Here is a 13,802-nt window from a genome sequence, read left to right as displayed (position 1 = left end):
TCGAACCAACCCGACCCTAATTACGCTCCTAATGAGACTATCGTCGCTATCAATACTATCCAATGTCATAAGACAAAGGATTACAAAAATGAGAAATGAATAGTTTAGCTTTTCCTAATGTGAGAAATGCTAAACTGAAGGACACCCTTGCAAAAACCAGCCACAATAGGCCTCCATTGGATCCACATCACCAATATGCATTTATCATTTCTTTACTTTTGCATTTTCCGATCTATTACTTAATTTTGCATTTTCCGAGCTATTATAAATGCATATTGGTTACTAGGATCCAATGGAGGCACCCTTGCGGACGGTTTTTTGCAAGGGTGCCATTCAGTTTAGCATTCCTCTCATGATGGAACCCTAAATGCGGGTTTATAAATCAATTGCCTGAGATCACATAAGTCAAGGTGTTCTCAGAGGCATTTGGCCAGAGTTGTGATCTAAAATTTATGCTCACCATTAGCCTATCCGATCGATCTTGCAAGGGTGCCTTTCCCATTCTAGGGCGGGACTAATCCCTATGGATGCACGCATAAAAGCCTACCAAAATCAACGGTTTAGCCGGTTTTTTTTTTTTTTTTTTTTGAACAATGTACAAAGCTCGATCGATCAGGTGGTTAGGATTATCCAATCCATATGGACTCATCGGAATGAGCCGGACTTATCCGATCACTGGACCAGATCAAATCTACATAAACGCATGTTGGCTCCGTATGTTACTGTTAGGAAAGAGCCTAACAGCCACAGTCCTTGAGTATTCTTCAATCAACAATTATTGTTGGAACTGCTTGGAAGAAGTGCAGTTATCAAACAAGGAGTGCGAATATGATATGTATTTTTTTTGTTTGTTTTCATAACTCCTCCATGCAATTACAAGTTATAGAAGATTTGCTTCTCTTGCTCGATCGTGGATTCACTTGAAGTTCATGCACTCATCTTTTAGGTTATTGTATGGAAACTGCTAAAAGGAAAATCGGTTTCACACTCCATCATAGAAAAACGCGTATTCGACCTCACTTGTGGCTGGTTTAAGTAAACCAAATGACAATCATAAGCAATCGATTTTAGATTATTTTATGGAAAATGCAAGGGAGAGTTTCTCTTACCTTCCAGCATAGAGAAACGCTTATTGGGCTTCACTTGTGACTGGTTATAGGTAAACCAAATTCCCAAATTAAATATACTGAATAACTAATTAAACTACGTGCCCGATGGAGTTGCTCTCTCCTAGGATTGGCTACCCAACTTGGATAATTTTACCTTGAATAAAGGCCTAGAATAGGCTACCTTGCTTATATTGGAGGCCCCGATTATGAGCATGCTTAGGTCCTGTTTGCTTTGGATTTCGAGAACTGATTGTGAGTCCCAGAATATTATTGGACTTAAGTTAATGTTTAGGCCCTTTTCGTTAGTTTTGGGCACACAATTGGCTGTCACAACCTAAAACGAACCGGGCCTTAATTTTGAGTTCAATATTAAGTTTTGGACTCACAGTCAGTTATCAAAATCCAAAACAATCTAGGCCTTATAGAATATACCATTTTTGTTTGGGACCCATTATGATTGTAAACTCCGGCATATGATCCAAGAATTAATTTCTTTCTCTATTACAAGATTGGAAGGGGTCATGCACTAATCCCACCTAACCTTATGATTCGGTCTCTCTGCTTATAACATTTTTTTTTGTTACAATTAATATAAATAATTTATTCACCATATATGGACTGGGACGATGGCATGGTTTTAAATTTCGACCGAAATCCAAAATTTCGGTGGAGACCGACACCGAAATCGATAAAAACCGAAACGGTATTTTATTTTGGCCAAAATTTCGGTTTTTTCTAAATTTGACCCAAAAAATATGTTTTTTTAATATTAATTTAATATTTCACCGAAATTTCGGTAATTTCGGCCAAAATTTAATATTGAATAAAACATTGGTTTCGGGTTTTGTACCGGATTTCGACCGAAATTTCAGGGTCCGAAACCGATACCGAAACCGAAATTTTAAACCTTGGACGATGGATGGTGTTAACAATCTTATAACACTCAAGATTTAAAATTAAAAGATAAAAATATGCAAATAATTGATTTATTTTGCATATTCATCGTTCGACAAGATGATCAACAGATCATGCGACTGGCTAGATTTTACTAGAAAAGTATACATTATTACATTATTAAGGAAAAGAAATGTATGTGACATATATGCAGAAAATCTTAGTATGGAATTGAATCAAGATATATAGGTTATTACATAAGGAACTAGTCATTCGGATTCAATTCCTAACCTTACTTCATGAGCAATTTGAATTTTCCTTTCAAATATTACAAAGTGACTCTGGCAAAGCCTATCTATCATGGGGCTCCCTAGATGAGTAATTTGGATCATCAAAAGGGAAGTGATATATTCGCCCCCTTTTTCTTCCCTGGTCCAGCCCTCCCCTAGTTCATTTATGACTCCTCTTTTACACTACAAGGGGTTGGCCCAGGAATGATAAGCGAATATATCATTTCCCCTATCAAAATCCACACGGGATTTGAATATGTAATCCAGATTAGGCGGAATGGACATCTCATGCGTAAGATAAATGTTTATAAAAATTAATCGATTAGCATTCATAGGTAAAGCCCAATTTAGGCATGACCGATCAAAGCTAAAGGATCATCTGATCAAGGACAGATCTGTAGAAGTTGTATGAATCAGTGGTATGGATCACTTTTAACGTGCCACATGTGGGACCAAAAATTGACTGTTAGGAAGACCCAAAAAGCGACCGTCTTTTTAGCATTTCTTGAATTCCTCTAATTTTATGACCACATGCATGATGCATCCTTTCACCATCCCCCTTTAATTCAGGGGAAAAATGTCTAAGCTTTATGGCTTAAGCTTGAAGATTAAGCTATAATGGTAAGTGAAGATTCATTCTCTTTGTTTTTTGTTGCTTGCATTATTGTGCATCCATTTTCCACCGTGTGCGGGTCTCTCTCACATGACTCACGCTGTCCCACTTTTCACAATACAAGATAAGATCCAATGTCTTTTCTATCAAGGAAAGCAAAATTTCAACAGACGAATAGATAAACGACGCACAAAAGCCAAGTCGCGGTTGGCGTGGGGGAACTGTTCGACATAATGCCTGAAAGAACTTGCAAATTGGTATGTAAATTTGAAAGGTAACTTTCTTTGTCCCCTTGCTCTTTGTTAGTGTAATTAGTTTTAAGAAAGTTGATTTCAGATTCATCCCGGATTCTGTGGCTGGTACTCTCTTGCGAACTGATTGACACAGTTTGCACAAATTCGTTATGAAAGAATCTCTTACTTGCTTTCTACCTGCCATGATATCAACAATACAATGTCTAGGGACCCAATTTGGAGACTCTGCAGAGAGTAGGCAAGGGAATTAAGAAGCCATGGCGTACTCTTACTCTGAATTTAATGAAGTCGACTTCCCAGAATACGATCCCACTCCTTATGGAGGTGGCTTCGATCTCGTTCTCACATACGGTAAGCCCCTTTCACCATCCGGGAAAATCTGTTATCCTCGGTCGAATTCGGAGCCAAATTCATCCAGTTTGGATGGATCCTCTTATGGGTCTGTACAACCACCTTATGGACAACACCCAGATGATCACGAGAGGCCCCAAAATGGCGGCGGACTGACTCGGTCGTATGAGGAAGAAAGGCCCTCTGATGCGAGCAGTGGGAATTGGCCTCAAGGTCCCATTCCTGTTCCCTCTCATGGCTATGACTACAATGGAGAAAGTATTTTTGGGTATGGCTATGGAAATGGCTATGGCTATGGCTATGGCAATGGCCACGACCGTGACCATGACCATGGCCATGGCTATGGTGACTACAATAAGCCTGTTGAGACATATAATGGTAAAGAAGAGGGATATGGTTCTGGAAGGGAGGAACAGGGCTATGGGACTTATGGGTATGGTCTGTTTGATCCTCAACCTGCGTATGATTATCATCCGGATCACATAAGCCCTTATGCAGATCCCTTCAGTAATTGGTCCTGCGTATCTCAAGATGATGGGAAAAAGTATGATGGGCATGATGCGAATGAACAAAACTACGAGAATCAGTGGAAGGGGACTGTGGATTATTTCTTTGGATATCCGCATGCCTATGGTGAAAACAGAGATGAGAGCCATAGTTATGGGAACCCTACCTATGGCTATGAAAGGCACAGCAATGAGCAGGCCCATTATGTGCAGGATGAGTATATTGAACCGTCGTGGTTTCAGAAACCAAGCTACTATGATGATTAACCGGTCCAAATATGTGAGTAACCACCCTTGTTTGAATCCTACTTACTTTTTTTAATGGAACCAAAGGACCTTTAAGGTGATACTGGTGTGGCTCAATCAATGAAAACAATTCAAATTTGATTAGTTTGTATCCATTGAGCCACACTAGTATCCTATATTCTTTTATTTAGACATTTGCTGTTAGTTTTAATCTTTTGGCGGAAAATTCGGTAATGTGTTAAAAAGTGAAAAAATTGGATAACGCCTCCCAAGGCAGGTGTTAAGAAGAGCCTCAGAGAGGGAAATAACTACATCAGACTTGTTTTGTGAGAAAGACAAGGCTCTCTATAAAATGTTTTACACCGTCATCCCACATCCTACATCCAGAAGACATACGTTGAGATGAGTCATTTGAAATGTTCTCTATCTCCTGGAATGAGTACTGTCTCCATACCGGATTTTGATATTTTGTATTCTCTTTTTGGAAAACCAAGAAATATCTTCTCAAATAGGATCAAACAAGATGTGCAAAAAATGTAAAGAAAAAAAATGCAAGAAACACAATCACACAAAGCAAGAGCACTGGATTTATGTGGTTCGGCAGTGTGCCTACGTTCAAGGAAGAAGAGTTTCACTATTTCGATTTAGGTTACAAAACTCTCCTTCCCTGCCAAGAAATTACAAAGAAAACATTGCAAAACATAACCCTAATATGTGGCTTATATATCAATGCTACCACATCAAGTAAATTACCAAACTACCCTTTAGCGTGAGCTGACCTCGCAGCCCGACCTGTGTGTGCATTGCGCACATTAGTTCGTCGGAGTCCTGTATAATGCCACAATACAAGACATCTGCACTACATTCCTAGCCTTGTTTTTTTGGCCTTTTTCTTGTTATATCATCTATTTTTTTCTTAGTCATTTGAATTTTTTAATTTGAAAAAGGAAAAAACTGTTCATTTCTTTATGCATTATAATGTCCATGTTTTTGTGCCTTCTTTGTTGCATATCTCCAGTTTGTCACTTCTCATCATTTGTGAATTACTCATCTGTTGTTTCTTTTCTATTGATTTTCTTTAGTACTGATATGCCTCACAAAGGACCAGATGTTTTGGGTGTCAGTGAGCTCCTAAAAGAAAGAGAAGTAGAAAGTCACTGTTTTTGCAAGTGGATTTCAAATAATCTATGAATTTAGGATCTTACAGATTATATACTATCAAACACCTGATCACTACATTTTTTTGCAGCTTTTAGTAATCCTAGGGCCTTATCTGATTTTTCCTAGATGAAGTTTCTGATTCAGCTAAGGAATTGATCGTGAGCATGTACGCTCTGTATACATGTTAACCCCATTGTCTGAGAAAGAGAGGCCCTCCTATGAGGACAGTGGGAATTGGCCTCATGATCTCATTCCTATTGCCTAACATGGTTACGAATACAATGGGGAAGGTATTTTTTCATATAGCGATGGAAATGGCCATGTTTTTCGGTATGGATATGGTAGTAGCCATTGCTGTAACTATCGATATTTAAATGGCCATGAGTGATCATGATGATGACCATGGTTATCAATGTGTCTATGGTGACTACAATGAGCTTGTTGACTAAAATCAAGCTGAATAAGAGGGATATGGTTATATAGGGGGGGAAATGGTAATGTGCCTTATGGGAATGGCCCGCTCGAACCTCAATTTGCATATGATTACCATCCAAATCATGTGGAGCCTTATGCAGATCCCTTCAGCAGCTGGCCTTGCTTATTAAAGACGATGTAAAAAACTATGGCTGACATGATGCCAATGAACAGAGTTACAGAAATTAATGGAACGAGAGTGCAGAGTGTAGGGTTTAAAGTCACTAAAATCCTAATGTGAGCCTTAATTAAGGTGCACGTTAGGGAGAGAAAGATTGAGAGAAATGTAAATGATGAAACCCTAGAAAGGAATTCGAAAAGATAAAGATGGAGGGTAGGATGCTTGAGAAAGCGATTTTTTGGATTGAAGTAAAGAAAAATAGGGTTTGTAAAGATAGGTATGAATCTCGAAGGTAGAGAAAGTATAAAATGGAGAAGAGAAGAGTAATGGCTGAAGTAGGATGAAATACCACTTTTGGATCACAGATCTTGGCCTTTGGCTTTGCTCTTGATTGATCACTCCCTTTAACACCGTTAACTAACCAACTTCTCCAAAAGCTTAAGCTGTTGGAGAAGGCAGTATTTAATCTTTTATACTTTTAACACTCTCCCTCATGTGTGGCCCCTCTTTCTAGGGTTGGCCTACATGTGGCACATGTGGCCCCTCTTTTTTGGGTTTGGCCATTGCATGTGGATTTTTGCTATCAAGGAGGTTTGAACCCAGGCATTTGCTCAGATACCATGTGAAACTAACCAATTACTCCAAAAGCTTAAGTTGTTGGAGAAAGGCGTTATTTATCTTTTATACTTTAACACTCCCTTGCACGTGTGGCCCACTTGGCAAACACATGGCACATGTGGTCCCACTTCGGGCCAACCATCGCATGTGGATTTTTGCTATCCGGGAGGTTTGAACTTTGAACTCGAGACCTTTGGCTTTGATACCATGTTAACTTACCAACTTCTCCAAAACCTTAAGCTTTTGGAGTAATTGGTTAGTTTCACATGGTATCAGAGCAAATGCCTGGGTTCAAACCTCCTTGATAACAAAAATCCACATGCAATGGCCAAACCAAAAAAACATGTGCCACATGTAGGCCAACCCCAGAAAGAGGGGCCACACATGAGGGGGATTGTTAAAGTATAAAAGATTAAATACTGCCTTCTCCAACAGCTTAAGCTTTTGGAGAAGTTGGTTAGTTAACATGGTATCAGAGCTCACCACACTGTCCCATATCAACACAGCAAACCCATTGTCGATCTAAGCGGCCTTGGCGTCCGTTCGAAGGTCTTTCGGAGGTGAGCATCTCGCATGCTCCATAATGATTGTGAACTGCCATCCAAGTACTTCAGTCATTGACCAGCTCTTCACCCTGAGCATGTCTGCTAGTTCGTCGAGGTCATAAACACCTTTTATACTTACCAACTTCTCCAAAAGCTTAAGCTGTTGGAGAAAGGCGTTATTTATCTTTTATACTTTAACACTACCCCACACGTGTGGCCCACTTGGTAAACACGTGGCACATGTGGTCCCACTTTGGGCTGACCATCGCATGTGGATTTTTGCTATCCGGGAGGTTTGAACATGAGACCTTTTGCTCTGATACCATGTTAACTCACCAACTTCTCCAAAAGCTTAAGCCTTTGGAGAAGATGGTAAGTTAACAAACACCATGTAAAATCAGATGTAATATTAATTTGAAGATCAGATGAGATCTGTAGAGACAACCATACATGGGGTGTCATTTATTAATCTCGAAAATGGAGCATACAATACTGCATAAAATGACTAAAATATGCCTTCATGATATTTTCTAACATAACCAACCTTTGTCTGAAATTGTGAATCCTGAATTCTTCTTATATTTAGACATCCATTGTTCCTTTTATTCCTTTGGTAGATAAATCTGGTAATGCAATGGAAGGACAAGAACTTGGATAAAGCCTTCCAAGATAGTTGTTAAGAAGAGCCTCAGATAGGCATGAAAGAAGTACATCATACGCGTGTGATGAGAAAGACAGGGCACTATAACATGCTGCGTGCATGCAATCCCACATCCAGAAGACACATGTCCAGATGAGTCATTTGATATATTTTTCTGTTGGGATGAGTAATGCCCCTTTAGCAAGCTGAAGTATTACATAAGAATGTCAGTTGCCATGTCTTGTCCTTCTTGATGATTATTGATGTATCAGCTGATGTCCATGTTTGCTTAATTTGGCCTGGAAGTAGACGTTTGCACTTTGTTTGCTGCCCGTAGCCAGTTTGTCGCTGCTCATCATTCATAAACTAGTCATCTGCTATTTCTTTTGTCGGGATTGTCTTGAGGATGAATATGCCTCATAAAGTGCCTGGCGTTCTGCAGTGCACTGAGCTCCTAAAAGAAAGAAAACCAAGAAGTCTCTGATATTGGGCTTGACGGCTCTAGTTTGGGAAACCCTGGTCCGATGGGGATTGGTGGAGTCCTTAGAGATGATTCGGGTGAGGTTAGATGGGCGTTTGAAGGTCCCTTAGGGCTTGCCGACTCTAATGAGGAGGAGGTTGTGCGGTGCTTGAAGGTTTAAGACTGACGGCGTATGAAAATTTGGTTAAAGTGGTGGCGGAAGGGGACTCCTTTAATGTCATTCGGTGGCTTAGTGTGCCCCAAGTTTACCCTTTGAGGTTAGCTCTTTATTTCGATGAAATTCATGGCAGTGTTGGTTCCTCGTTGATATGTTTTTGCCGAATTTGGAGGTCTGCCAATGGGGCAGTGGATAACTTAGCGAGGTGTGGTGTATTGCTGGAGGCTTTGGAGCAATACGATTTCCTTCCTCCTTGAGCTCCGTTTGATTTTTTTTCTTCTTCTTTTGTACTTATATGTTCTTCTTATGTTCTTTTATCTGTATCTTTGTTTTGGACCATCTCGGTCCTTCATATTAATGAAACTTTTGACCATTCAAAAAAAAAAACAAAAAGTCTCTGTTATTGGAAGTGGATTTGGATTGATCTCTGAAATTAGGATCTTATAGATTTGTGTGGTATGAAACCCCTGAACACAACAATGGTTGGATTCACAGATTTTAGTTTGCCAGGGCCTTGTATTGTTTTTTTTCTAGATGGAGTACCGTTTCAGCTAGGGAATTGTTCATTAACATGTACATCCTGTCCAGTGTTTTACAGTTTTGCTCTCCTTCCGTTTTTCTTCTTCTCCATCTCCCTCGAAGTTTTCAGGTCATCAACGACCTCCCTGGATCCTTTTCTTCTTCAACTCTCCTCTTTTTCCACTATGCATTCCAATTCCTCTTCATCTAGTGTTTCTTGCCCCACTAAAACCCAACTGTGGGATGTGAGTAATTCTCAATGGGTGATGAGCTGTCTGTTTGGGTTATTGATATATTTTTATTGGTAGTTTCAGGTTCAAGTTGTGATGCTTTTAGACTGAGGAGTTTTGCTGGAATGTTTCCGTCTCATACTTGTCAGACATATCTAGTGAATAGGATGATCTGAGACGGAGAATAGAAAAGGTCATGACCATGTCATCTTCTTTTTCTTTTTTGAATGGTGCCCATGTCATCTCTTTTATATGCTGTTCCAAATTCTTGTTTTTTTATTATTTAGTTTGATTTTCTGTAATGAAATCCTTTCACCATTCAAAAAAATATATTTAGTTTGATTTTTTTTTAGGGTATTAGACGGCAAATAAATACATTCTGATGGAGCTCCATTGCTTATCCACAGCCAGAAAAACAGTAAATAAAGAAAAACTCCAGCCAAGTACTGCACAAACAATCTGCTAGAGGAGGGCATAGTTTTCTCCCATGTGAAGATATACCCAATTGACTCCTCTAGCCAATGAATCTGCTGTTTCTAGGAATGTGTCTAAAAGAATGATTCAAATATCTGCTAAGCTCAATACTTTATGTTACTATAGTAGCCAACTTCCTGGCCCATAATTATTGATCTTTTCGTCCTTGCTATCACATTAGAAGAGTTGTCTTCCATCAACTTCTCACAAAAAAATTCCTTACAAAGACTGCTGAGGGGGCCCCAACTCTGCTTCATTCAAATCCTTAAACATCAATCAGACTAGGCTACATCTTAATCATCTTCCCTGGTGATTGGTAATCACCACTCTGCTTCTGGCCGAGCCCGGATTTCCCTTGAACGTCCTCTTCTTTCTTTTCTTTTTTTGTTCTTTTACATTCTCATATGTGGTTGACCAATCAAATGATGTCTTGCACATGTAAATGATTAATTTTGAGATTGAGACATTTTAATACCTCGGTAGTTGATGCAAAATCTAAGTGAGCCATCATGCTTCTTTTGGAAAAAAACACTAGTGCTCCATATGGGGCCTTGGAAGGTTGGATGCATCCAGCATCCAACAATTCCCTTAGTTGTTTCTTCAATTCTTCCAACTCGGGTGGTGCCATCCAGTATGAGGCCATTGCTGGGGGTGGGGCACCGGGTATTAGTTCAATCTTGTAATCTACTTCCCTCCTCGGTGGAAGCTTTTTTGGCAACTCTGCAGGCTTCACAACTTTGAATTCTTCAATGATAGCTTTCACCTCTAGTGGCACCTCCCTCTTGTTGTGTTGCTCTTCCTCAACCCCCACCATGGTAGCAAGTTAAGTGACTATACCGTTCTTGAACCGTTTCCCAAGCTGCATGGCTGAGAGCATAGTTTTGTTCACCTTAGCCCCTTGTGTTGCAGAATTGCAGGGACCATGCGAGGAGACTTCTCCATTATGCATACTGAGTTTATGTGGGGCATAAGAACTGCCTTTACTTTATTAGAAAATCCATTCCCAGCACCACTTGAAAGTTATCCATCGAAGCAACAGTCAAGTCAATTTTCCCCTTCCAACCTCCCATGTGTCTGCACCCCACGAGCCACACCAATATTGGTTTGGCTTCAAGTCCAGTCACTTATCTTCTACTGAGACAAAGTTGTGGGTGACACCCATGTCTACCATAGCCCAGGTGCTCTTCCTGTTGATGCCAACTTGGACATACATGAGTCATTTCATTAGTTCCTTTGATTCTTCAACCGACTTGGCCGTGACACTTAAACAACTGTAGTGATCCCATTTGTGTTTCCTCAACAAAATCCTCTTCTACGGACTTAGCTTTGAGAACATTGAGGACCTTCTTCTTTGGGCAATCCTTTGCATAGTGTGGCCCCATGCACATGAAGAAACTAACCTCACATGTCTTAGAATTGCCTCCATCCTCCTTTCGGTTGTCTTTGTTAGACCTGTATAGGGATTGTTTGTCTTAGCCTTCCTTACCCTTATCCTTTTCTCCTCTACCTTTGCCTTGCCAACTCTTGGAAGACGTAGACATAGAATAACTAGTCTTCTTGAACTCTACCAGCTTTGTTGCAGCCATGGTTGAGGCAGTCTTGTACAACCCGTCTCTCTAATTCTTGCTCAGACCAATGTTGCAGTCAATCCATAAAGTTGAAGAACGATTCCTTCTCGGGCATATTGAGCACTTCCACCAAAAGTGTAGAGAATTTCTTTACATAATCTCGGATAGAGCTTGTATGCTAGAGTGTCTTCAAGTTCTTCCTGGCCAAAAAGTCTACATTTTCTAGATAGATTTGCCTCTTGAAGCCTTCCCAAGTATCATTAGTGCAGGAGCCCTTCTCAATGTCAGCATGACGCCTTTGCCACCATAGTGTATCAATGCCGTTGAGGTACATAGTGGCAGTGCGAATCTGGGCTTCATCCTCCTTGATCTTGGTAGCTTCAAAACAATGTTCCATTTTCCATAGCCAATTATCTAGCTTCCTAGCATCTCTAGTGTCAATGTAAGGCTTGGGTTAATGAGGTCTTACCTTGGGAGCATGATTCACCTTGAGCTCTCCACACTTCATGATGCAGTTCCACACAACATGGTCTCCACACTTTTCCTCCACTTAGGCTTGGGAGATAGCAACCTTCTCCATGGTAGAACTTTTAAAGGATTCCTTCTCCTTAGCTTGTTTGTCAACCCTTTGATTGAGCATGCTAAGGACCTCACCCTTGAGTTGCTCAAAGACCTCCCTTTGCTCGTTGATGCAGGTCTCCATACGTGTGAGGCGATCATCTATGGCAGCCACAAAATCCACACACTTCTCTCTCTTTTGCTTATGATGAGCATTGCGTCCTGCATCGCCTTGAGCCACCTACGAGCCACTAGAAGCCATAGCGGCCTTGTGTTACAAAGGTCCCCTTGTAACCTTGGCTCTGATACCACTTGTCATAGGCTTAGCAATTTCGTCTACTAAACCCGTGCGGACCTTGCACTTAGCAGCCCAAGGCTTAGCAGAAGTCAGCCTTCTACCCAACTTAGTGCAACAATTAGACTTAGAGAACACACCAAGAGTTCAAAAAGAGAGAGCTTTTATTACTTGGAGAATGCTTACAACTTTCTGAGGTGATCCACAAATGGGAGGTTCTCTCCCTTTTGTAGTGCTAGTACGACCTCCCATTCGGTGAAACTAGATATCCTCTCCATTGCTCAAGTTCTTTCCAGCATCTTTGGTAAGATTGTGGTTTTGGCGTTTGATCTAAGAACATGGAAATTAAAGTCACTTTTGTAAGTTGCTTATAACAACATCATCTCGTTGCTCTCTCTAGCAGCCTCTGTTTTAGTTATGAGCACTTTTTTGTAGAACTTTTAGCTTCCACATTTCGTACTTCAATGTTTTTTGTTAAAAATTAGGTTTTAGCTGTCTAATTTGGTCTTCTCCATAAAGTAGCTATATACAGTGGAGGTTGTTTTTATCAAATGTGATGCACATGAGCATATGAAATTCACAGATTTCTTGTCTTATTTGTGTGGGTTTTAAAGTTGAAGGTTTTTTGCCGATTTATTTCAGTCGTGTATTTTTCAAATGCTTTCAGATAATTACTCAAATATAATAAATTAATTTATTTCAGTCTCGTATTTGTCAAATGCTTTCAGATAATTATTCAAATATAGAATATTATGCATTATCTGATAAATTTCTCTCCATAAATTTCAAGAATTTTTTACTTTGCTTCATGATGGATGTGCCTGGCTGCATTCTGGTCAGAGATACTCTTCTTCATGGACATGAAGCCTATCGTTCTTTTTAATGATATAGGTGAAAGATTTTTTTTTATTTGTCCAAAACTGACAAACTTTCATTGGAGTCTTGTTTCCAAGAAAATCTTATCCCATTTGGGTTACATCCAAGGGATATTTCCATATCCTAAAACCCAATAAAGCTTTATGACTTTCTTTTTGACGATTAAGAAAGATTTTATGACTTAAATTCGTTTTGCTGCCTGCACTAGATACTTGATAGTTTCCTTCATATACAAACTTCTCTCCGTAAATGCCTTTTTGTGATCCTAACATACCAAATCAACAGGATGGTGGTTTGTACAGAAAGAATGATGGGCTGGCATATCTCCACCACTGCAAATACTCCAACCATGATGAATAATCTCTGCCACTTCAAGATGTCGGCGCAATAAAACCCATACATCTATATATGTTTACTCAACATTTCTTTGCTTGCAATGAACCAGTTGTATATACTTAAAGAATCTAGAATTTCCGATTTAGTTTCCAGTTCTTCTTATTTTCAATCACTAGTTTTGTATAGTATTGTTGCTATGGATATTGTCAATCATCTACTTATACACTTCAAATAGTTACAGGTGTTTCGCCTTTATAGTTGATAATCTTTTAATTCATTCTTCCCTCTATTCAGTATAGCCCTTGTTGCAGCTTTCCGGCATAAGTTAGTGGAGGCTACGGCTACCCAGGAAAAATGATAACTAGAGCTTAATTTTTTTTGGTCTATTATTATATTTGAATGGTCTATCTTATTTACTTTCTTTTACTCGGCATATTGAGGAATGAAGCTCTTCATTTGCATTATTACGTTAGTCGTTAGGTACTT

General features: G+C 39.7%; 1 protein-coding gene across 3 annotated transcripts; it reads left to right on the top strand.

Annotated features, from left to right (window-relative positions):
- The first annotated feature begins 3,012 nt into the window (after positions 1–3,012).
- On the top strand, positions 3,013–13,569 carry LOC143877641 (uncharacterized). Of its 3 annotated transcripts, none has more exons than XM_077379812.1 (3): positions 3,013–3,163; positions 3,243–4,297; positions 13,266–13,569. In XM_077379812.1, the coding sequence occupies exon 2, from the start codon at positions 3,418–3,420 to the stop codon at positions 4,282–4,284; it is 867 nt and encodes a 288-aa protein (XP_077235927.1). In that variant the 5' UTR covers positions 3,013–3,163; positions 3,243–3,417; the 3' UTR covers positions 4,285–4,297; positions 13,266–13,569. The 3 variants fall into 3 exon arrangements, 2 of the variants coding, with proteins under 2 accessions (XP_077235927.1, XP_077235928.1); XM_077379813.1 differs by having other exon boundaries at positions 3,027–3,180; positions 3,368–4,297; XR_013250691.1 differs by adding an exon at positions 9,294–9,402 and having other exon boundaries at positions 3,028–4,297.
- Positions 13,570–13,802: the final 233 nt, after the last annotated feature.

This window comes from Tasmannia lanceolata, unplaced genomic scaffold, assembly GCF_043159265.1.
Source record: "Tasmannia lanceolata isolate RefF3 unplaced genomic scaffold, GAP_Taslan_0.1 ptg000005l, whole genome shotgun sequence".
Taxonomy (NCBI): Eukaryota; Viridiplantae; Streptophyta; class Magnoliopsida; order Canellales; family Winteraceae; genus Tasmannia; species Tasmannia lanceolata.
This window is presented reverse-complemented; position numbering and strand designations above follow the sequence as displayed.